Here is a 22,839-nt window from a genome sequence, read left to right as displayed (position 1 = left end):
CTCCTCCTCATCACCAGATCAGACACACATTAAGGGCAGAACAGATGGACGTCCCTCACATCTCAGCATCACGTGACACACCAAGACAAGAAAAACACTGGAGTAGAAACAAAGAAATAAATTACAAAGAAATAGCAATTAATAAGAAATTAATTTGTTGAAGTAGGAAAACTGAAAATCTATTTCCTTGTTAAAAGTACTACAACAAACATCTATTTACAGTTTAGGAAAATTATTTCTTACAGCTTCGTTTTATATCGTTGCAGAAAGCACTCTTCATATAAATGGTCCCATATTCCTTATCAGTCTTTTAGCTTTTTTATTTGTATAATTAATTTAATTTTTTTTTTTTTTTTTTTATGTAAATCACTTTTAATGACTGCTGTGTATATTTGACCCTGGAGCACAAAACCAGTAATACGTTTTGTTTCTGTATAAATAAGCTGTCAATTGAAGTATGGTTTGTTATTACAGTAACATCTTTTCAGTCGGAAGTTCATAAAATATGATCTTAATATCATAATGATTTTTGGCGTAAAAGAAAAAGCTATAATTCTGACTCTTACAATGTATTACGTCTATTACAAAAAAAAAACACAATGTGCTGCAGAAGACTGCTTCAGGATCAAATACACACTTGCATTTACAAAGTTAAGAATGTTTTATCAGCTCATGATCAGAGACGTCATATGACGTAAAGCTGTCAAATAAACACTTTTAAACACCACCAACTTTCATCAAACACTTTCAAACACCTCGGGCTGCTCGTCTTTAAACTCTCCGTCAAACAGAAAGAAGCGCGTTCCGCTTTAAGACGAGGAAGAGGAGGATGAGCGCGACCGGAGGAGGAAGAGCAGCCCGGGACTCTTATTGTGATACAGTAAACATCGCGGGTTACACCGAAACACACGACGAGCACCGAATCAGAACCGACCCCGGCTGATATTTCAGCGCGAGCATCACAATAATGTCAATCATCATCTTCATCATCATCATCTTCATCATCAGCGGATAATAACAGAATCTTCCCGAGCGCGCGATAAACGAGCGGATCGATACAAACAAATACGACACGATGTGAAGGAAATAAAGCCTGACTGAAACTCGCCTTCCACGACAAACTTTACCGTTTACCGGTTTACTTCACGTTTACTCGAGTTCCCCTCCGTTTTACCTCAGTTTACATCCAGTCCATCTCCGCTCTGCATCATTTACCTCAGTTTCACCTCACTTTAGCCCAGTTTTACACCAGTTTCACTCCGTTTACCTCAGTGCTTTATGACAGCTTTATATGACGATCTAGAGACATAACATCGACTCAAAAACATTCAACTGATCAAGAACTTCAGCGACTTGACGTTAGTAACTTCCTACTGAGTTACGAGCCGTGTGTGTGTGTGTGTGTGTGTGTGTGTGTGTGTGTCCGCAGGGTCGGTGAGGAAGAGGAGCAGCTCGCGGATCACGGAGCGTCTCAACTCTTTCCCGCCACTCACCGGGTTTCGCGGGTCTCCGTTCCTCTCGCCGCGGCTCTTCCCGGTGGTTCAGCCGGTAATTCGCTCGGATAATCCCGGGAAAACCCTCTCGCTCGCGCCGCTCCGCCGCCTCGCTGCCAAATTTCTCGTGCGCGCGCACACACACACACACACAGCCGCGGCGTCACCGCACTGAGCATGCGCGTCACCGATATCACGACCGACGTCTTCCTCACACACCAGAACACAGGTGAACTAGAGTCATAACCAGCTTCACTAGCAGGTTAACCCTGACCCTAACACACACACACACACACACACACACACACACACACACACACACACACACACACTCAGAGTCATTGTTCAATTAAAATAGCTTTATTGACAGGACTGTAAAGATACAGTGTTGCCAAAGCTTGAAATATGAAAGAAATGTAATAACAACAATGAAAAGTTAAAAATAATAGGGTAAAAAAAATCCTCATAACTTAAATGAACATTTCCGCCAAGTGTTTAAGAGATAAACACACACACACACACTGAGGGTCACTGTAGTGGACAGAGACACACTGAGCTCAGATATAATACATATGATCAATAATATGACATGAGTTATTAGATGTTCCTTTAATTTTAGAATAATTTCACAGAAGTCTGTGTGTAGGGCTTCTGATGGATGTCTGTGGATCTAGTCTCTCTCTTACACACACACACACACACACACTTGACCACACTATTATACATTATTTAACACAGACTTATTTACACATAACACTGTACAAAACATAATTCCTGCTTATACTTGAACGTCTATAGTATATATTGTATTTTTGCTATTTTGTACATTTTATATTTTGTATATAATTCTTTTTTTTATTATCTGTCTTGTCTCTCTCCTGTTGCACTGTAGAGCTTCAGTCACTAAAACATCCCTCGTATGTGTAAACACACCTGGAAATAAAGTTGATTCTGATTCTGATAGTCTCTCACACACACACACACACACACAATACACCGATACGCTCTCACACAGACTATACACTGATAGACTCTCTCTCACACACACACACACACACACACACACTATACACTGATACTCACACACACACACACACTATACACTGATACTCACACACACACACACACTATACACTGAGACTCTCACTCACACACACACACACACTATACACTGATACTCACACACACACACACACACTATACACTGATACTCACACACACACACACACACACACACACACTATACACTGATACTCACACACACACACACACACACACACACACACACACACACACACACACTATACACATCAGAATCCAGAAAACATGAGCTGCTTGATCTGAACAGATTTCTCTCCTGATTCAGAACAGAACACTTTCACTGGAGAAGAGTTATTCTGGATTATGAACTCATATTAGAGTTAAAATCATCTTAATGCTGGATTAGTTTGATCTTCTGTCTTCTCCTGATGTTCACTGATGGACCGGAGCGCTGGGGATTATTCTGATGTTTTTAGCAGACTCTGGTTCTGACGGCACCCATTCACTGCATGATATTTTTTCCCGTGTTCAAATGAACGACATGAACTTCTGAACCTCTGAATAACTCACACGGCACTTCATACAGTTCTCCAATTTTATTTAAAAAATCCTGATGATTCTGAAGCAGACACAAAGAAATAATATGAGAGTTTAAAAACAGTTATTAGAAAGAGCAGAATGAGCCTTTACTACCCGCTGCTCGGAGCGTCTGACACTACAGAAACAGTTCTCATAACATTTATACAAACAGGCTATTCCAAATCAAAATAATGACAAAGATTATAATATTGTTAAATGTGGTATATAAATATTCAAACTTTACAAAATTTAATAAATGTATTTGTTAAAACTACAGAGGAAAAGAGGTAAATACCTTTAAAAGAAAAGAGTGTCCTCACAGCGTTTGTACAGAAGGTAAAACATGAGACGTGCAGGTACAAAACAAAATGAGTCGTGTGTAAAAATATCAGCGCATAGAAAACTGGAGACTGGTGAAGAGCTCCTCTGGTCACATGACCTCCACTTCCTGCTGCCTGACACACACCCACCTTCAGCGCAAACGAATGAAAATCATACTTCCTGTAAAGTCTTCTCATGAACGCATCTGTGCGAGAAGCACACGCAAGCACATAAATACTGTAAAGATGTATTAAAAGAGCACAGAACGCAGAAATAAATCAAACGTCGACAAAATGAAGATCGCAGCGATGAGAATTTAGGGGTTAAACGTGTCGAAGCACGCAAAAAACTCAGGCTTCTTTCTGCTGAACGTTCTGTTTCGAGGCGAATGTGAACCGACGAGTTTGTGGATCTGATGAGCTGTCCTGTGAGGAGCGATGTGTGACGACAGCGTTAAAACAGAGCAGAACGCCAGCGCGCTGTGACCTTTGACCTCTGACCCCCGGTCTGTCCTCGCTCTGAACACAGCCAATCAAACGCAAACGAAGACGTAAACCGTGAACAACTCAATAAGTTAAAATCTGAACGATACAAGAGAGAAGTCTGCAGATGAAAGGCAGCGGAGTCTCGCTCGTCCCGTGAGAGAGAGAGTGTGTGTGTTATGAGTGTGTGTGTGTGTGTGTGTGTGTGTGTGTGTGTGTGTGTTTAAAGCAGGCTGGCCAGGCTGGTGGTGGGTCCGTTCTGAGCTTGAATCTGCACAGGAGGAGGACCTTCAGTCCACTGAAACACACAACACCTCATCATCAGTCTCGGGCGGGAAGGAGATACTCCTCATTAGACACAAGACAAGACAGAGATTCATTCTCAGGGGACACGAGTGTGTGTGTGAGTGTGCTTCTGTATGTGTGTGAGTGTGTGTGTGCGTGCGTGTGTGTCTGAATGTGTTTTTGTGTGAGTGTGCACGTGAGTGAGCAAGCATGTAAGTGTGTAAGAGTGTGTGTGTGTGCATGTAAGTGTGTTTTTGTGTGTGAGCGCGCATGTTTGTGAGTGTGTGTGTGTGTTTTTGTGAGTGAGTGTGCACGTGAGAGTGTGTGAGAGTGAGCATGTAAGAGTGTTTGCGTGCGTGTAAGTGTTTTTGTGTGTGTGTGTGTGTTCATACACTGATGAGGTTGTGTTCTGGGAGGCTGCAGGCGGCGATGTGGTCCTGCAGGAGCTGCTGGGAGAAGTTCTGGTGCATCTGCGCAGCTTCATGAGCGTCCATAGAGTTCCCGCAGGCCTTGTTCAGATCTGGACAGAGACGAGAGCTTCTGATCAACACACACCTAAACTCACTCACACAAGACTCACTATAGAAGAAATAATGATAATAAAACATGAGGAGCGTTCAGAACGGTCTCATGTTGATGAGGTCAGAGAACCCAGAAGAGCAGCGGATCAATTTAAGAACAACTAGATCAAATCTGTTTCAGTCTGCGGCATAAAAACATGATCAGCTCAAAGTGTCTGAATAACGTTTGCTCTCACATCTTTCTGAATTTTACTGTCAGTTGACTTTATGAATAATGTTTGGGTATAATAATCAGAGGTTTTTTTTTATATATATAACTCTGTTTTTAAAGGGAATGTTTTCACTGGATGAGGAGACTCAACGCTCAAACGATACGCAGCGGTCACTTTCTTGGGTCATTTTTACAGCTCTTTGATAATCAGTTATTTTAAATAGTTTTTGGTCTGTTGTAACTGCATCAATAAGAATGTTGACGTTAAACAGAGAGGGGCGGGGTCAGCAGAGCTCATTATCATTTAAAGGGACATGCACCGAAACGGCTCGCTGTGAACAGAGCTGTGTTTCTGAGTGTTTTACAAAACCACTGAGAGATTTTAAGTATGTTTCAGACTTTTTATAAAGAACCAATTTGGAAAATGGGTATCCTACGTCCCATTTAGCATTTTAATTTAAAGGGGTGGTTAAAGTTGATTTCTTCTATTGAACAGAAGAGAATATTTTGAGTAAAAAAACTAACAAAAATAAAAAAGTTTAAAAAGTTGATTCCCTTCGACTTCCATATTTTATTTTTCATGCTGTGGAAGTCAGTGGGTAACTATTACACATATGTGTGTGTGTGTGTGTGTGTGTGTGTGTGTGTGTGAGTGAGTATGTGTGTGTGTGTGTGTGTGTGTGTGTGTGAGTGAGTATGTGTGTGTGTGTGTGTGTGTGTGTTTTTGTGTGTGTGTGTGTGTGTGTGTGTTTCTGTGTGTGTGTGTGTGAGAGTGTGTGTGTGTGAGTGAGTATGTGTGTGTGTGTGTGTGTGTGTGTGTGTGTGTGTGAGTGAGTATGTGTGTGTGTGTGTGTGTGTGTGTGTGTGTGTGTGTGTGTGTGTGTGAGTATGTGTGTGTGTGCTGAACTGACCCTTGAGCAGAGCTGATGACCAGAGCTGGACAGACATGTCTGGGATCTTACTGGCCAGCTGCATCGCAGGAACCACCATGTTGTTGCTCTCCTAAACACAAACACACAGAATGACTGAGAACACTTCTACAGGAGAGAGCCGTCTGTGTGTGTGTGTGTGTGTGTGTATCTGGATTTCTATTCTGGGGGGGACCTGAATACACACAGACTCCTGTAGACCAAAGAAACTAAAATCACACACAGAATTTAAAAATGTGTGTAGTTTCCCGTAAGGCAGGGCTGTCCAACCTGCTCCTGGAGATCGACTGTAAAGTGTAGCTCCGACTCTGATCAAACATGACGACCTTAACGGGTCTCTTCAGGTGTGTTTGACTAGAAACGGAGCGAAACTAGACGATCACGAGGATCACTCCTGCTGTAGATCAATAACACATACAGTCTGTACAGTACAAAAACCATTACACCTATAGAGAGTCCCTACAAGGAGAGCTGACCGGACGTGTGTGTGTGTGTGTGTGTGAGAGAGAGAGTGTACTTGCAATTGTGGTTTATGAGGACACAAATGTGTATAATGACATCTGTACTGCAATGTAAACATGGTTTATGAGGACACTTCCTGTGTCCCAGTAAAACAAAAGGCTCAAAAAAGACAGTAGTTTACTGTAAGGGGTAGGTTTAGGTGTAGTGTTGGAGCAGGGTGATAGAAGATACACTTTATAGTATAAAAACCTATGGAGAGCCCCTGTAAACCACAAATGCAAGTGTGTGTGTGTGTGTGTGTGATTTACTCTGTGGTTCCCCAGCACGTAGAATATGTGTCCCAGCAGCACCAGAGAGCAGGCTGTCAGACGATTCAGATCCTCTGCATTCGACATCTTCAGCGTCTCACGCAGGAAACGCCTGCAAACACACACACACACACCAATCAGTATCGCTAACACACACACTCAGGTCTGAGAACAGGAAGAGGAAACTGACTTGGCTTCATTGTATCGTCCCTGGAAGAAGGACAGAAGGCCCCGGATGTAGAAAGCAGCGGCGCGCAGACAGTGAGAACTAAAAACACAGAAGAAACAGAGAGTTCAGGTGAAAACAGATGAAGAACTCACAGAAACACAGTGTGTGAGTAATGAGTAATGTACAGTGTGAGCGATTACTGAACGAATCCCCAGAATCACACAGTACTGAGCCAATGATTCAGTTCTGATGAGGCTTGCTACCATCTACTGGTGCTTTGAGTTTCATACTTGAAACTAATATATTCATATCCTCTGCTAAAGTGACAGTCTTTCAGTCAGTGTGTGTGTGTGTGTGTGTGTGTGTGTGTGTGTGTGTGTGTGTGAGAGAGAGATGCTTTACCTGACAGGGAAGTTGTGGTCTGGGTTTATTCGCTCTAATAAATTGTAGAGCTGCACAAATGAAAAAAAGAGAAGAAGAGTCAGTGATGATTCCTGAAGATGATTATTAATGTGTTTGATGATGACTGACCTCCTGATGTCTGTTTCCCTCTCTGATGTACACACTCGCCAGGTTAGTAACGATGAACGTCCACAGCTCCTGATGAGAGGTGAGCTACACACACACACACACACACACACACACACACACACACACACACACACACACACAGTGAGCTCAGCTCCGTCATGTCTGGAAGATTAAGTGTAAGTGTTTAGTGTCTCACCCTCAGTGCTGTAGTGAACTGGGCCTCAGCGTTATCCATACAGTTAACAGAGATACAGTACAAACCCTGAAACACACAAACATCACATGAGCCACACACACATGAGTGCATTAACAGCGATGACTGATGTTGTGGAGTGTGTTCTCACCAGCAGTGTGTGAAGCTGCGCCGCGTGATTGGAGAAGAGCCGTGGAGACTGCTGACAGAGCTGACACACCTGAGAGATCTGACACACACACACACACACCTCTGTTACACAACGTATCAGCAGCAGCATCAGGCCGCTCTAAACACACACACACACACACACACACCTCCTGCAGCGCCGTGGCCTTGTGTCCCGTCACCAGACGACACATGATGATGTGCTCCAGCAGAATGACTTGAAACGAGGACAGGATAGGACTGCAGTCCAGCACTGACAAACACACACATCAGAGCATCAGTTATCACACACACACACACACACACACACGAGTCTGTGTGATGTGAGGAGACTCACTCTTCAGCTTCTCCAGCTGCATCAGGGCTTTATCAGTGTACTTCTGAGCTTTCTCCAGATATCCAGCCTGCATCGAGTGCATGACCGTCACCTGAAACACACACACACACACACACACACACACATTAACACACAGGTGCATCACAAGCACAAATTATACAAATATATGAAGCCTCACTTGTCTTCATATTTCTTTTAATTTCTCTTTAGAAAGCAGTGTTGGGCCGAGCACCAAAACCATCTAGTAGCCAATCAGCAGTAAGGGGGCGTGTCTAGTCATGAGGAGGAGGAGAGAGCGTTCAGAGAAAATCAATCAAAAAGCGCTGAGAGAAGCGAGGAGCGTTCGGTTTCTTCTGGAGAATGAGGAGCACGGTCTACACGGACAATTAAACGAGTCAGCACGCCATGAACAGAACACAGACGTGTCACAGAACTAATCGTTGTCTGGTTACGTGTGTGTGGAGTTACATTATCATCACAATACTTCACAAATACAGGCGATAATGATTTTTATGATGATGTAGAACAGCATTTTCTTGGTGACTGGAGCAGGCAGCTTTTATTAAAGCAAACACAATGCACTTCCATTCATTTCCATTCATTGATGACAGACCTTCTACTTCAAAGTGTACATCTATAATCATCAAGGTGACAGAAGCAGCACAAAAACAGTGTTACTTTAAAAAGAACACAAAAGTAATCAATTACCAGGAAAGTTAACTATTGTGTTATTTATTGTCAAAAAAAAAACGTTCAAATGTTTCAGATAACTTGGATGCTTCTAATATTAAATGTTAAATTAAAGAAATGGACACTACATGCAATTATTATTAAATTAAAAAATAGTCTTTTGGCATCCATAAAAATACATTAAAAATATTAAAATAAATTATTGTATTAATATAAAGTATTAAATTAAATCAAAGATCGTAATAAAATCATAAAATAAAAAAATGGTCACAAATCAAACAACAAATAAAAACCATACTATTTTTTTTATATATATATATATATATATATATATATATATATATATATATATATATATATATATATATATATATATATATATATATATATATATATATATACATACATACATACATATATACACACACACACATATATACACACACACACCGGTATATATTAGCATAAAAAGAAAATAAAAATAATCAACCAATGTTCATGCTAAATAAATAAAATATTTAAACATAATACCGGCCATTCATATTATTCTATAATATTTTAATAATAATGTTTTATTTTTATAGCACCTTTCAGTCAACACCAGACAGTCAATATTGAACAAATTTATATGCACATTAATTATTTTTCTTTATTCGTCTATACTTAATTGATTAAATTCAGTTTGAATATATATTTTTACTTGTATTTTTCACTTTAAAATGTACAATTATTAACAATTATTAACTCCTTCTCATGTACAGATCGTTGAAGGTGAAGACGCTCACCAGATAGACGAGGACACACATGTGCTCTTTGGGCAGCCAGTGGAAGAGATCGGCCGAGTTACTGGGCAGTATTTCATCGTCGTGGAGTGTGGAGATGGTCTGAATACACTGCTGCAGCTGCTTCAGACACGGCTTGACGCTCTTCACCTGCTCTCACACACACACACACACACACACGGTCACTCACGGGTCACTCAGAGGAGTCTAACACCAGCTGACGAGGAGAAGCGAGCGGCTCTCACCTGCCCGGCGTCCAGGTAATGGGTCACCTGCAGCACCAGGAAGAAGACACGCAGGGACTCCTTCTGGATGGGGTTTCCCTGCCAGGTCTCCACGATCTGACCGCACAGGGTCAGGAGAGGATGGACCTCCTGCAGCTTACGCTCCATCAGCAGCAGCTACAGACAGAAGAAGAAGAGACTGAGAAGATCCCAGAAACACTGCTTCCGGACAAACTTCATCCCTCTCCGAACCCGATCTGACCGACGAGAAACAGTTTACATCAAACCCAAACAACAGCTTTTAGAGTATCCATAGAGCCACAAAATAATGAAAGAAAGCTTACTTTGTTCATTAATTTCGACATTAATTCATTTGTCCAGTCCTTCACAGACTGTTAATTATTTTCAATACAATCTGAAACCGTCTGATTGTATGACGATCATTAAAAAGCATGGAGTTTTTTAGAGTTCAGTTCACAAACACTGAAGGACCATCATCAGCTTTAGATCAATTAATCAATCACTTTTATTGATATAGTTAGTGTTAGAGAAGCTAAACACGGGAGAAATATGACAGGGATCTCCAACAGACGCCTAATCTATATTCACTTTTAGCATGAAAGCCTTTAAGGGCTGCATAATTTGTATTAAAAATAATAATAATAAATAATAATATATGTATATATATATAGTTCATTCATATTTGGGTTTACTTAAAAACCTCAAACCTCTTTCAAGGACCACGAAAAACTGATTAAAAGGAGAATGTGTGCTGTAAACATATTCTTTTAATTAATTCTACATGACTATGAAACAATACTTTTACATGGATTATCGATTATAATATTTAATTTGAATTTATCTGAACAACTAGGAGATTCTCAATATTTAGGGTTTTTTTCCTCCCTCAAAATCCAGATTTTTAAATAGTTTTCAGCATCAGATAAATATCGTCCGATCGTAAACCAGACATCACTAGAGAGACGTTTTCCTCAATCTCTATTTCCTTACGACTGATTCTGTGGTCCAGGGTCACATACAAGCAACACAATCTATTTAATTTCTATTGACTTCACGTGATACTCACCATGCCTTTGCTCAGCAGGAACAGAGCTCTGTAAAAATGAGCAGCAGAGGAACGACATTAACATCCGAGTGACATGAAACTCTGATCATCACAGTAACTGATGAAGTGCTGAGAGACCTGGTGTACTCGGATCCCACGACTCGGGCGTATTCGGCTCCGACCCCGAGCAGATCACAGGCTGACACCAGATCCTTCTCCAGCGTGTGGAGTTGCTGCAGAACAACATCCAGAACATGCCACCGCCATCATCATCATCATCATCATCACAAACAGCCTTGAGTCTGATTCTTTTATTACATTCAGCATCGGTGTGCTGTGGACTGTAACGACGCACTTACAAGCGTGTGTGTGTGTGTGTGTGTGTGCATGCGTCTGTGTGTGTGTGTGTGTGTGTGTGTGTGAGAGACGTACCGCCAGCTGGAACAGAAGCCTGCAGTGCCAGTAGGGAGTCTGCTGTGAGATCTGGATGGCCTTCCGAAGCAGTGGTTTCGCCGAATCAACCAAGTTCTTTAAAAGAAAAGAGGTTTTTTTTTGTTGTTGCTGTTTTTTTTTTAACCATTAACACAAATACACACAAACTCCAAAACAGCGGTTAAATACACTGTGGTCAGCGCAAGCTGCATTTAAATGTGCTTTAAAAACAAATCTTATAAATAAACTTGCATTTTTATTAGACACTTAATGTTTTACATTTATATTATATAACTTATTACATGCATAGCAGTGTTTTCTGCAGTTATTTCTATCTTTTTCTGTAGTGTGCACTTCAAATTCATTTAACAAAATATATAAAAATAAGTTATTAAATCAAGATTAAAATTACTTTTAGAAGGTAAAATGTGTTCTAGAAAAAATGCTTTTGCTTAAAACGAGCAAAAATATCTGGCAACGGCGAAAAAAAAAAAAGAAAAGTTTTTGTTAAAGCCATTGGCAGATATTTTTCCCTGATTTTAATTTGTGTGTTAATTCCCTTAGAAAACAAGACTTTTTGCTTGTCCTGTAAATGCATCTTGACTCAGAATGTGTAGATATTTGTGCTAGAAAACAAGACAAACAGTAAGAAAGTAACGGTGTAAATTACTTTTATGGTCACACTGTTTTAGAGAGATGCAGTGAAGCCCTCACCTGCTGGCAGTACAGCTCTGACAGGAGACTCGCCGCCTCAAACTTAACATCCTCAAACTGTGCTACCTGCACACCTGGCTAAGGAACGTTTAGTAAAACACTGCAATCATTAAATATCATGAAACTCAGCTCTGTCTATAAACACTTACAACAGAGCGTCTGTTTACTCACAAATATACAAGATCAACTTTGACATTCGCTTAAAGGATACCTGCTGTGAGATAAGCCACTGAAATAGAGACAGAAAGAGAAGCAGAAGTCATATTTGGTAGTATCTACAGCAACATATCCCATAATCCCACAGAACAAATACAGAAGAAAAAGGAAAAACACAACAGACTCTCATTATATATGCTTTGCGGTAATAAGCCCTTAAAACACGAAAAACATCACCAATAACACACTCCTCCATTGAATCTGTGGATGAATAGTTAGTAATAACAATAATAACACTGTAAAGCGCAGGCCGGGACTGCGGCCTAGTCGCTCGGCTGAGGCCTCGGTCTTTCCTGCGCCCTCTCACCGCTTTCTCGAGGTGCGTGCGGGCCAACTCGCTGTTCTTCGTGTGGTGGTAGAGCACCGAGCCGAGCTGCAAGTGCGTGCGGGCCTCCACTCTCTGCGGCGGCTTGAACTGGAAGACGGCCTGCAGGCAGTGCACACACAGGCGGATTTTGGGAGGACTGGAGGTTCGGAAATGTTCGGCGAAACCGAGCAGAGCCAGATACCAGGAGTCCGGGGCCTCCGCGCCTGCCGCCATCATCACCACAACAACAACAACACGAGAGCTCGGCCAATCTCGCGAGAGCTCCGCGGCCCTACCCTGAACGAGAGCTGGGCTGGATCTCGCGAGAGGACGATTTCTGCGTTGCCAATTTAGTTTTGTTTCTTCATCAGAATCAGAATCAGAATCAGAATCACTTTATTGCCAGGTATGTTTGCACATACGAGGAATTTGTTTTAGTGACAAAAACTCTACAGTGCAACACGATAACAAGACAAGACAGATATAAAGAGAATTATGTACAACATACAAAAAAAATAAAATAAAATGTGCAACACAGCAAATATAAAAAATATAGAAGAAAATAAAAATATATACTATAAACATTCAAGTGTAACAGGAATTATTTTGTGCAGTGTTGTGTGCAAATCTGTATGTTAAATAAATAAGTGTCCTCAAGTGTTCAGGACATGGACTGCCTGGGGGAAGAAACTGTTCCTGTGTCTGGCTGTCCTGGTACCCAGTGCTCTGCAGCGGCGACCAGACGGCAACAGTTCGAAGATGGAGTGTGCGGGATGTGAGGGGTCCAGAGTGATTTTCTTAACCCTTTTTTTTAATGTGGATAGGTACAGTTCTTGGAGAGTGGGGAGGGTTGTACCAATGATTCTCTCAGAAGTCCTGACTACCCTCTGTAGTCTTCTGAGGTCATGGTTGGTAGCTGAGGTTTAGCAGCTTTCTTGCTAGAACTTTTCAAACTTGTTTTTCAGAAGCACGTAAAGCGACACATTTAGCCGTTTTTAAAATGTATGTACTTTTAACAACTACTGAAAAGTGACTGAAATAATAAAATCTAAATTCAATGTGTTATTTAAAATGCAGGTAAAAAATACAGAAAATTAGACTTCCCTAGGAATGTAGCATTTTAGTTGCAGTACACTGCCTGAAACTATAATAGTTAATGATGTGCAGTTTTACTAACTATCTAGAAAATTCATAAAATGTAATTGCTCAAGAATGCGTATATTTTCAAAACAATGTTTTTATGTTGCTATTACAAATAATATGTGTATTTTTACGAAAAAACCTTTCAAATTGCATTCGATATTCGAGTAATTTCAGTGTTTATTCTACAAAATGACGCAATTTTGCGACTTGGTCACACAATGACGTCATCGCGGAATGACGTCACGGCGCCATTTAGCAGCAACGTTTTTTTTAAGCCACAAAGCGGCCTGCTTTTAGCAACTTTACCTGAAAAACTGTTGGCAACTCTGAGGATGCTCGCCTTTTCTGAACGTTTTACAAAATTAAATACAGAACTATTCATTAAAACAAGATACAGATCCATACATGTCACAGCTCCATGTGGAGCAAATAAAAACGTGCTGGCTTTGTCCATTTAATCTTCCCAATAAAGGATTAGTTAAATAAATGATCACTTATATAAAAGAGTCACTTACAAATGACAAAAATACAATAAAAAAAGAAACTAATTAAATTACACCATTAAATAAACTTAAAAAGCACATTTTTCTTGAATTGGCAGAAGTCATTTAAATATCACTTAAAACTAAACAGAATTTTTTTTGTAGTCTTAATGCACTGTATTATACCATTTATACATGAGTCAGTTGTTCTTGTGTGCCTCTTCTAGCAGCAATGAAACACTTCACTCGGTTTCAAAAACTACTTTACATGTTTTTACTCCACGGAACATCTGTACTTTAAAAACTTCATCATCACTTTACAGGACAATGTACAAGTAACTTAAAAGTAAAGAAATGCTTCAAATGTATCCTAAATTAAATTATAGTGTCGTTCCTAAAAACCCAAACCACTTAAACACCAGAAAAACTGAAGGTGATTATTCCCCTCACAGACTTTAATTGATCACAGAGTCAGTGACAGACGACTGGATGAGTTTAATCAGGACTGAACCGAGCCGAACACCACTGAAAGCGTTTCTGTGCTCATCAACAGGTAAAACACACATAAAACTTACACTGATGTTTACATTATATCAAGCAGCTCACTATAGCAGGGCTTTTATGGTTCTGAATGTAATAAATCAGCAGATTTAAAGAAAAAGAAATGTGTGAAGGGCTCAAATCTGTGAGGGCTCATTAAAATCAACTCGTGTGGAAAAAAAAAAAATCTAATTTCTAAAATAAAGCACATCATAATTCAATTTGTTATGAAGGGGAAAAAACAGACAAAACCATAACAAAGAAGAGTGTGTCCAGAAGAGAAGCTGTGGTGTTCAGTAGTACGGTCTTCTGGGATTGTTCTGTGCAGAAACAAAAGACATGTGTTAATTACTATAATTACAGGCTGCTCTAGATCTGATCACACAAATAATACTCTGCTGCTCAGAACATCTGGTTCATGAAGCTGCAAACACACACGAGGTGGCTGATGGGTAATGAGAGTGTGAGAGGCTCACCAGAGGATTGGGTCTGAAGCGATACGCCAGCATCATCCTCTTCCTGAACGCATCATACTCATCATCACTCTTCGACAGCTCAGCCGGTCTGTCCACTCCAAAACCTGCTCCGTCCACCGCTGTGCTGCCCCTACACACACACACACACACACACACACACACACACACACACACACACACACACAAAATTAGGTGAGAGAGTGTGCACATGTGTGAGAGAGATAGAGTGAGAGTGTGTGAGCGAGAGAGTGTACGTGTGTGAGTGAGAGTGAGTGTGTGTATGTGTGAGAGAGTGTGCATGTGAGTGAGAGAATGTGTGTGTGTGTGTGTGTGTGTTCACCTGTTGACTGGGTTTTTAATGCCCTGTCCATCTGAGCCCAGTCCTTCTCCCTCCTTCCAGCCCATCTTCATCAGCATCTTGAAGCCAATATTCTCCACGGTCAGCTTGAACTCCTTGTACTCAGAGTAATCTGGATCTCTGCCCTCCTGCTCGTCAGACACACACACACACACACACACACACACACACACACACACACACACACACACACACACACACACACACACACACACACACACACACACACACACACACACACACACACACACACACACACACACACACACACACACACACACACACACACACACACACACACACACACACACACACACACACACAGACACGTGTCATACCACTACTTAGCAGAAAAGAAAAAAATAACAACTGTTTTCAAACAGGTCCTGTGGGTGTCAGGTCACTCGGCGTGATCAGCCTCACCTTCAGAGCTTTAAACGTCTCCATGAACTTCTCCAGCTCATCCGGAGGCAGGAAGTCACCAATAAAGTGCTTCCCTTTGCCCATCTCCGTCAGCTGCTCCGCCCACTCTGTGAGACACACACACACACACACACACACACACACACACACACACGTCACATGCGTGTCACACAACAGCTCACACAACACACAAGAGAGTGTGTGACCTCTGACCTCGGGTCTTCTCCATCTCCATCTGTCTCAGGCGATGCTCCCAGGTTCCGTCCTCGGGGTCCAGCTCCTCGTCGCTGTCGTACTCGTGCTGGTGGTTCTTGATGGCCTTCTCCCACAAGAGCTGCATGTCCTGCATCGCCCGCTTGTGCTTCATAATCATGTCATACATCTCCTGCATCTGATACACACACACACACACACACACACACACACAATCTTGAACTGACACTTAAAAGTAAAAGGTAAGATTTAAAAGCAAAGGGAAACTCAAAGAAGCTAAAGCACCCATCAACTAACGGATGGGAACATTTCCTCCGATCACAAGCCTAACTCACACATGCTGTTTTTACACAGATCTTCAGGGATATATTACTCTGCAGCTAATCTCACCTGCTTGATTAGTTTAGATCATCACAAATAGAACTCATTATCCGGCTCTAATTTGATCAACCTGACAAGGCATGAAGATATTATAAACATTCACATCGTGATTTTATGTAAAGCTGATTTAAAACAGTGCTTTGTAAATATAATCTACTTGAATGGTTTTATGAGAGAATGGTGAAAATGGTGAACAACTTCCTTTTAACGTATAAAACTGCCTCTAAATCTCCTGGAAATCATATCTTTTTAAAATCTGGAGCACAGGTTTATTTGTAACAACAGACAAAAATACATTGTACGGGTCAAATTATAATTATTTCTGCAAAAAAATGATTAGAATATTGAGTCAATTATTAGAATCTCACAGGGTTTATGGGTAATGTGTGTGTGTTCGTACTTCCTGTTGTTCTTTGAGCTGTTTCTTCTGTTCATCTGACAGCTCTGTCACTCCCACCAGACCGACCGGCTTCCCCTTCTTATACCCCAGACTGCTCAGCTCCTGATCTACACACACACACACACACAAATGTTATCAAATGATGCATAAAGATGTAAAAGTGTTAGTGTGTGTGTACCAGTCAGTAGAAGAGTGCTGGATAGGGTCGCTGGAGCAGCTCTGTGTGTGTGAGTGTGTGTGTGTGTGAGAGTGTGTGTGTGTGTGAGCGAGTGCGTACGAGTGAGTGTGTGTGTGTGTGTGTGTGTGTGTGCGTGCGAGTGCGTACGAGTGAGTGTGTGTGTGTGTGTGTGTGCGTGCGTGCGAGTGCGTACGAGTGAGTGTGTGTGAGTGTGTGCGTACGAGTGTGAGTGTGTACCGGTCAGTGCAGGAGCGCCGGATCCGGCCGCGGGAGCAGCAGGACTGATGAGTGTTGGCGAGGGCAGCTCTACTTTATCATCCTCAGCTCCCCAGCGGCTCTTCCTCTTCCTCTTGGCGGCGGAGTGTGTGTGTGTGTGTTCCTGTGAGGCGGGCTGAGTGGTCTGCTGTGATTGGCCGCCGCTCTTGGTCTGACGGAACTCATCTACTTTAGCCTTATAGAAGCGATGAGCCGCGCTCTGATAGTCGTACAGGAAGCTGAGAGAGAGAGCACAAACATCTTCTGTTCATCTGCTCCAGACGAGCGTGTTCATCACGGAGCTGTCTCTATTGGGTTTCTCTCAGAGCGTCTCACCTGAAGGCAGGGTTGTCTCGGTTGTGTTGAGCAGCCATGATCTCCACCTCCGGGCCGCCGTCCGCTACGAACCGCGCCAGCTTCTCCGCCACCTTCCTGGTGCTGTCGTCCACTGAGGAGGAGACTTTAAGCAGTCTATCAGAACCAGCAGCTCAAACTAAACAAGCTCCATTATGAGTGAGTGTACTGCAGTAGAGAGAGAGCTGGATGGGGTTTGGGAAGAGCACAGTGACGTCTGACGGACACACACTCTCTCACACACACACACTGTGTGCGTATTTGTGGTTTATGGGGACTCTTCATAGGTCTAATGTTTTAAACTGTTCAGACTGTACACGTTATTGTTCTGCACCTAGAAACTACTCACATTTTTAGATTCTCAAAAAAAAAACAAAAAAAAAACACCAAAGTCTTTTGAATTATGGGGACGTTGGCAGTGTCTTCAGATTGTAATACCTCTGACATTAAACATAAATGTGTCCCCATAAACCACAAAAACCAACACACATGCACACACACACTCCTGTATTTTGACAAAAATTCATAATATATTACAAACAAAAGAGCTAATACACATTAAAATACCAGCAGAGGGCGCCGACAGACCGGTGACTGATTTACACATTAAAACATTTCATTAATATATTTTCATTTAATAGGTTTAATATTGACCAAACTTCATTTGATTCTAAATGTTCACTTATTTTTTTTACATATATTTGGCCATTTCTTCTAAAGCCTACAGCTGCTGGAATTTATTCAGTACACATAAAAATGAGTGAGTTTAAACTTTTATTTTGAACGGTTGGCATTGATAAAGATATTGATGTATTCAGAGATTTATAAATGATTAACCTGAGCCGCTCCATTCATGTAAATGATAAAAGATCACACACACACACACACACACACACACAAATAATTCAAGCACATATATCAAACCTGCATCTCACATACTTGAATCAATCAATCGATCATTTTTATTTATATAACTCTTTTTCCAACACAGGTTGCATCAAAGCACTGTACAGTATAAAGTAGAAGAGTTCACTGACAGATATGTTATTGTATATTTTTAATTGTAGTGTTTGTGAATTCACAACCTGCTTTATCTGATTTCTAAATGGGTTTAATATCCCGCAGCCTTAGAAAGGAGTCTAATAATGATTCTCGTCTGAAATGCACCACTTCAGTCAGATGTCTTGCCATTTATTTTACTCCTATTTTTTTTGTTTGAATTGTGTTTGTCAAAGGTGTTTCTCACCATCGGTCTGAGGAGACGCGTCTCGCCTGATCTCCGCCACTCGTCTTCTGTAGTACAGAAACTCCTTACTGCTCTTCTCAAACAAGAACCTGCGCAGGAGAAGATCTGGACTGATCACTGAACCCAGCACAGAACACATCCGGCGGCGGACGAGAACTCACGAGAAGACGGGATCGTCTCTGTAGTCCTCCATGGCCTTCTTCTCCAGCTCAGCACCGCCTTCGGCGACAAACGCGGCCATCTTGTCGATGATGAGGCGCAGGTCTCCGTCCTCTGGGGGGGAAACTTTAAGCAGGCTATGAGAACGCCAGCATAACTCAAACACTGTACACAGCTCATGCCTGTCCTGGGATCTGAGATCACAGATGAGCGAGTGAGCAGAGGAGCATCAAGATCTGAACACTAACCCCCATCACACACTAACAACACAAGACACCGCAAGGGATTGTGGGTGAATACAGATTAATGGAGTACGTTTTAGAAGAAAACACTTTTTGTGAACAAAACCAGTCCTAAAAGTCAATTTTGTGATTTATGCACGATTAAATAATCTTTCCACTGATGTTTGGTTTGTTACGATCCAACCAGATCTATTAGAAAATCTGGAATCTGAGGGAGCAAAAAAATCTAAATACGGAGAAAATCACCTTTAAATAGTTCAAAATAGTTCAAAAAGTTCTTAGCAAAGCACATTACTAATTAAAAACAATGTTTTTATACATTTACGGTAAGAATAAGATCTTTACTTAATATCCCAATGATTTTTTGGCACAAAAAAATTTAATAATTTTGACTCATTCAACGTATTATTGTTTATTGCTACAAAGATATATATTTAGATATATATCTTAAGACTGCTTTTGTGCTCCAGGATCACATTTCTTTATATTTCTATGTTTTATTAAATTAATTGCGTTACTAGAGTGTGTTTTCATTGCAGCTACTCTATATCGAAAAAGTATTGGCTCTCTTTTTGACCCCCAGCTTTGAATATTTTAGTCATTTCCATTATTATTCCACAATAACTTCCATAATTTCCAACCTTAATGTTTAAGCATACGATGATATTCTAGAGAATTGCGTGTTTCTAATTTTATGGCTTAAGTATAAGACAGGGCTGGAAAAGAAATGTTTGACCGGTCTGGAGAAACTTTGCTGTGACTTCAAGAGCCCAAAACTCACCAAACACACGGCATGCAGTCATTTCAGACGCCGTTGCAGAGATACATGGATTGTAATAATTCATTCAGAAATTGTGTTTCCTTCTTCTGTTCTAAAGAAGAGGGTGCCAATACTTTTGTCCATATAGCGTATGTCGCCAGAGAGATCCAGTTATGAGGATTTCACGTCATAAAAAACAAACAGTTAAGAATAAGATCTATAAACATGCATTTAGAACATAAACCGTGTGTCTGCTCCTCACACAGCTCATCGTGTGACTTCAGAAGGCAATAACACAAATCATACAGACGTTACGAATATTTATGGTGCTTTTGGAGCTTCATAGTATCAATAACAATCCGCGTCCCTCATTTGTAAAAGAGCAGCGAGGACATGCTGCTAAACGTCTCCTTTGGTGCTCTACAGAAGAACGGGTGAACTAGTCCTTTAGTTAGTCATGTTAACTCAACCAGAGGAGGAATGCTGGTCAACAGGTCTTTGGATGAACGTTCCCTGGTCAAAACGTGGAGAGTGCGGTACCTTTGACCTCCAGATAGTCAGCGTCATCCTCGTCCTCCTCTTCATCATCGGGCGAGCTGAACACACTGGGCCGGGTCAAGGACAGAGCCGGCTTCTTGGACTGAGAGTAGTTCTTGAACTGATTGATCATGCTGCTGAGCCCCAGACCTGGACGCTTCCCGATCAGAACGCTCCTCTTCTGAGCCTGAGAGCCGGCCGCGGACGGACTCTGAGCGCTGGGGGCGGAGCCGGCCGGCCCTGCAGGAAATGACATCAGCACAAGAGCTTCACCACATCCCAACAGAGCTTACAGAGCTTAATAAATAATATTAAATAATACTAACCATTACTATTAATGTTTTAAAATAGTATTTTGAATACTTAAATATTAAACAAATTAAAAGCATTTAAATATAACATGATCAGAGAAGCACAACGTTGTTTCCAGCTGTTTTCATTTGTTTTCAGAGTTTTCACTTAAAATGTTTACCTCATGCAGGTTCTGTTGAATTATATTAAATAGAAATGAGAGCGAGACACAAACCTTCATCAGAGCTGGATTTCTCTCGCTGCATCTTCAGGAACTGCTGAAGAAAACTGCCATCGTTCACAAACTTGTTTGATGAAGAGGAGGATGACGATGAAGATGATGAAGAAGACGCTTCTGAGGGAGGAGAACTAACACACACACACACACACACACAGATCAACACACACAGATCCCGTCTGCTGTACTGCACTGACGATCCGAGGCATGCTTCACCTGCTGGGTTTGTTCTGGTCCAGCTCCAGGTTCAGGTTCTGGTTCAGGTTCTGGTTCTGGATGGGCTTCTGCTTCAGCTGAGCCTTTTCTTTCAGTCTGGCCTCGATCTCTCTCTTCTTCTGAGCGATCAGCTCTTCCTGTCTCATGATCACATTCAGTTTACTCTTCTGATGAGTCTTCCAGCCGCCGCGACCTGAAACACACAGACGTTTATTTCATTCCATCACAGAATAACACTGTTTTTATATCCAGGGAACGACCTCCTTAACCCTAAACAGACTCACAGAAACTAAATAACAGATTTAACGAGCGACTCGTGAATTATGAAGTAACTAGTTATTTGTTTATTTTGATATTTCAACCTCACAATAACACACACTCAAACACACACACAGACACACACACACACACTCACACACACTCTCTCTCACACACACACTCACACTCTCTCACACAGACACACACACACACACACACACACACACACACACACACACACACACACACACACACACACACTCACACACACACTCCGGTGAATCTCACGAAAAAACGGTCAACAACGCAAATTAAAAAATGAAGCCTAATTTAGTCACTTTTTACGCGTCATGTTCTCTTAGACTGCATGGAGGGGTGATTTAAATGTCTTTTTTATGAGGTTTATTGAAATATTTACAGCTCTATTTTGAAATCACAATCAGCTTACATTAAGGTTACTGCTAAAGAAGTACTTTAAGGTAAAGATTGTATAACATGTTTACGGAATTAAATGAACTGAGAGCAACTAACTGCAGAGGAATATGAGAATTATTCAGCTTGAAATACAGAACATAAATCTATGATATGGTGTTTATTTCGAGACGCAGCGCGAGTGAAACACACCGCGAGCCTTGTTTTGGTTTGAGAGGTTTAGCACCGAAGCGGCTAATCGATCAAAACAAGCCAAACAAGCATCCTCTCGACAAACTGAGCCACAGCCCGTGTCACACACCCAACCGAGCTCCCGTGTGTGAGAGAACACGGCGTCTGTGAAGATATTCGAGCGTCTGAGGGCTTTTACCTGCTTCGCCGGACTCCATCGCGCTGTCGTGAAGCGGCTTCTTCTTCGGCGGCTTGAAGAGCGGGTGAAGAACTCGAGCGCAGCGCCCCCTGCTGACCCCGACGAGCGCTGCGCCCTCCACATGCAGTCCACTCCAATCGATCAAACATTGAGAGTATTTACTTGACATTACATGACATTTACTTTACAGAAAGGTCATATTTTATATCTCTGCCGCTGAATCTGTTGTTCAATGTTCTGTTTATGAGAAGGAGGGCGCATGCATCATGAATATCTGACGGTGTTTGTAAGAGATTTCAACTGAGCTGCTTTCTTCTGCACGTGATTCAAAGACTTCTGAGGCTGATCAGTCCTGTCTGAAAGCTGCCGATCATTTAGATGTTCAACATCATCCTCATCCTCACACACACACACACACACACACAC

General features: G+C 41.5%; 4 protein-coding genes across 9 annotated transcripts in view; all 4 read right to left on the bottom strand.

Moving 5' to 3' along the window:
• Positions 1–1,655, bottom strand: part of LOC122361978 (transcriptional repressor p66-alpha-like) — a 17,872-nt gene extending 16,217 nt beyond the window's left edge. For 2 of the 4 annotated variants that reach the window (XM_043263220.1, XM_043263225.1), the window contains exons 1-2: positions 1,494–1,655; positions 1–97 (exon numbers count right to left, since the gene is read on the bottom strand). The exon at positions 1–97 is cut by the window's left edge and continues 73 nt beyond it. In XM_043263220.1, the coding sequence (XP_043119155.1) occupies positions 1–11 (11 nt within the window). In that variant the 5' untranslated portion in view covers positions 12–97; positions 1,494–1,655. The remainder of the gene's footprint in view (positions 98–1,493) is intronic. The other 2 variants (XM_043263231.1, XM_043263235.1) reach the window with 2 other exon arrangements.
• clstn2a (calsyntenin 2a) overlaps positions 1–22,839 on the bottom strand; it is a 1,097,509-nt gene that overhangs the window by 575,967 nt on the left and 498,703 nt on the right. The window lies entirely within an intron of this gene.
• On the bottom strand, positions 3,116–12,727 carry mau2 (MAU2 sister chromatid cohesion factor). 2 transcript variants are annotated; one of them, XM_043263249.1, is made up of 19 exons: positions 12,462–12,727; positions 12,150–12,167; positions 11,939–12,016; positions 11,225–11,320; positions 10,931–11,025; positions 10,814–10,841; positions 9,748–9,903; positions 9,506–9,652; positions 8,031–8,121; positions 7,843–7,946; positions 7,677–7,754; positions 7,529–7,594; positions 7,333–7,416; positions 7,204–7,253; positions 6,823–6,900; positions 6,633–6,744; positions 5,845–5,935; positions 4,594–4,721; positions 3,116–4,214 (listed from the first exon to the last, which is right to left on the bottom strand). In XM_043263249.1, the coding sequence occupies exons 1-19, from the start codon at positions 12,696–12,698 to the stop codon at positions 4,140–4,142; spliced, it is 1,812 nt and encodes a 603-aa protein (XP_043119184.1). In that variant the 5' UTR covers positions 12,699–12,727; the 3' UTR covers positions 3,116–4,139. The 2 variants fall into 2 exon arrangements, with proteins under 2 accessions (XP_043119184.1, XP_043119191.1); XM_043263256.1 differs by having other exon boundaries at positions 11,939–12,004; positions 12,462–12,726.
• Positions 14,347–22,597, bottom strand: sugp1 (SURP and G patch domain containing 1). Of its 2 annotated transcripts, none has more exons than XM_043263196.1 (14): positions 22,414–22,597; positions 21,354–21,546; positions 21,135–21,268; positions 20,612–20,848; positions 19,072–19,195; positions 18,911–18,999; positions 17,647–17,770; positions 17,293–17,549; positions 16,878–16,984; positions 16,097–16,274; positions 15,884–15,990; positions 15,443–15,588; positions 15,103–15,232; positions 14,347–14,946 (listed from the first exon to the last, which is right to left on the bottom strand). In XM_043263196.1, the coding sequence occupies exons 1-14, from the start codon at positions 22,580–22,582 to the stop codon at positions 14,920–14,922; spliced, it is 2,022 nt and encodes a 673-aa protein (XP_043119131.1). In that variant the 5' UTR covers positions 22,583–22,597; the 3' UTR covers positions 14,347–14,919. The 2 variants fall into 2 exon arrangements, with proteins under 2 accessions (XP_043119131.1, XP_043119136.1); XM_043263201.1 differs by having other exon boundaries at positions 17,647–17,758.

Source organism: Puntigrus tetrazona, chromosome 2 (assembly GCF_018831695.1).
Source record: "Puntigrus tetrazona isolate hp1 chromosome 2, ASM1883169v1, whole genome shotgun sequence".
Classification (NCBI taxonomy): domain Eukaryota; kingdom Metazoa; phylum Chordata; class Actinopteri; order Cypriniformes; family Cyprinidae; genus Puntigrus; species Puntigrus tetrazona.
Note: the sequence above shows the minus strand (reverse complement) of the source record. Positions and strands in the feature narration are given on the sequence as shown.

What these genes read in the sequence shown, in the direction of transcription:
- mau2 (XM_043263249.1), bottom strand. Translation starts at nt 12,698, where the DNA reads ATGATGGCGGCAGGCGCGGAGGCCCCGGACTCCTGGTATCTGGCTCTG. An exon ending in TCCTGCTGAGCAAAGGCATG is followed by an intron (nt 9,904 to 10,813) that starts GTGAGTATCACG and finishes TTCTGTCTGTAG; the next exon opens with CTGCTGCTGATGGAGCGTAA. An exon ending in GACCACAACTTCCCTGTCAG is followed by an intron (nt 6,901 to 7,203) that starts GTAAAGCATCTC and finishes CTGTGTTTTTAG; the next exon opens with TTCTCACTGTCTGCGCGCCG.
- sugp1 (XM_043263196.1), bottom strand. Translation starts at nt 22,582, where the DNA reads ATGTCAAGTAAATACTCTCAATGTTTGATCGATTGGAGTGGACTGCAT. An exon ending in GATGGAGTCCGGCGAAGCAG is followed by an intron (nt 21,547 to 22,413) that starts GTAAAAGCCCTC and finishes TGTGTGTTTCAG; the next exon opens with GTCGCGGCGGCTGGAAGACT. An exon ending in TGACTATCTGGAGGTCAAAG is followed by an intron (nt 19,196 to 20,611) that starts GTACCGCACTCT and finishes GCCTGCTTAAAG; the next exon opens with TTTCCCCCCCAGAGGACGGA.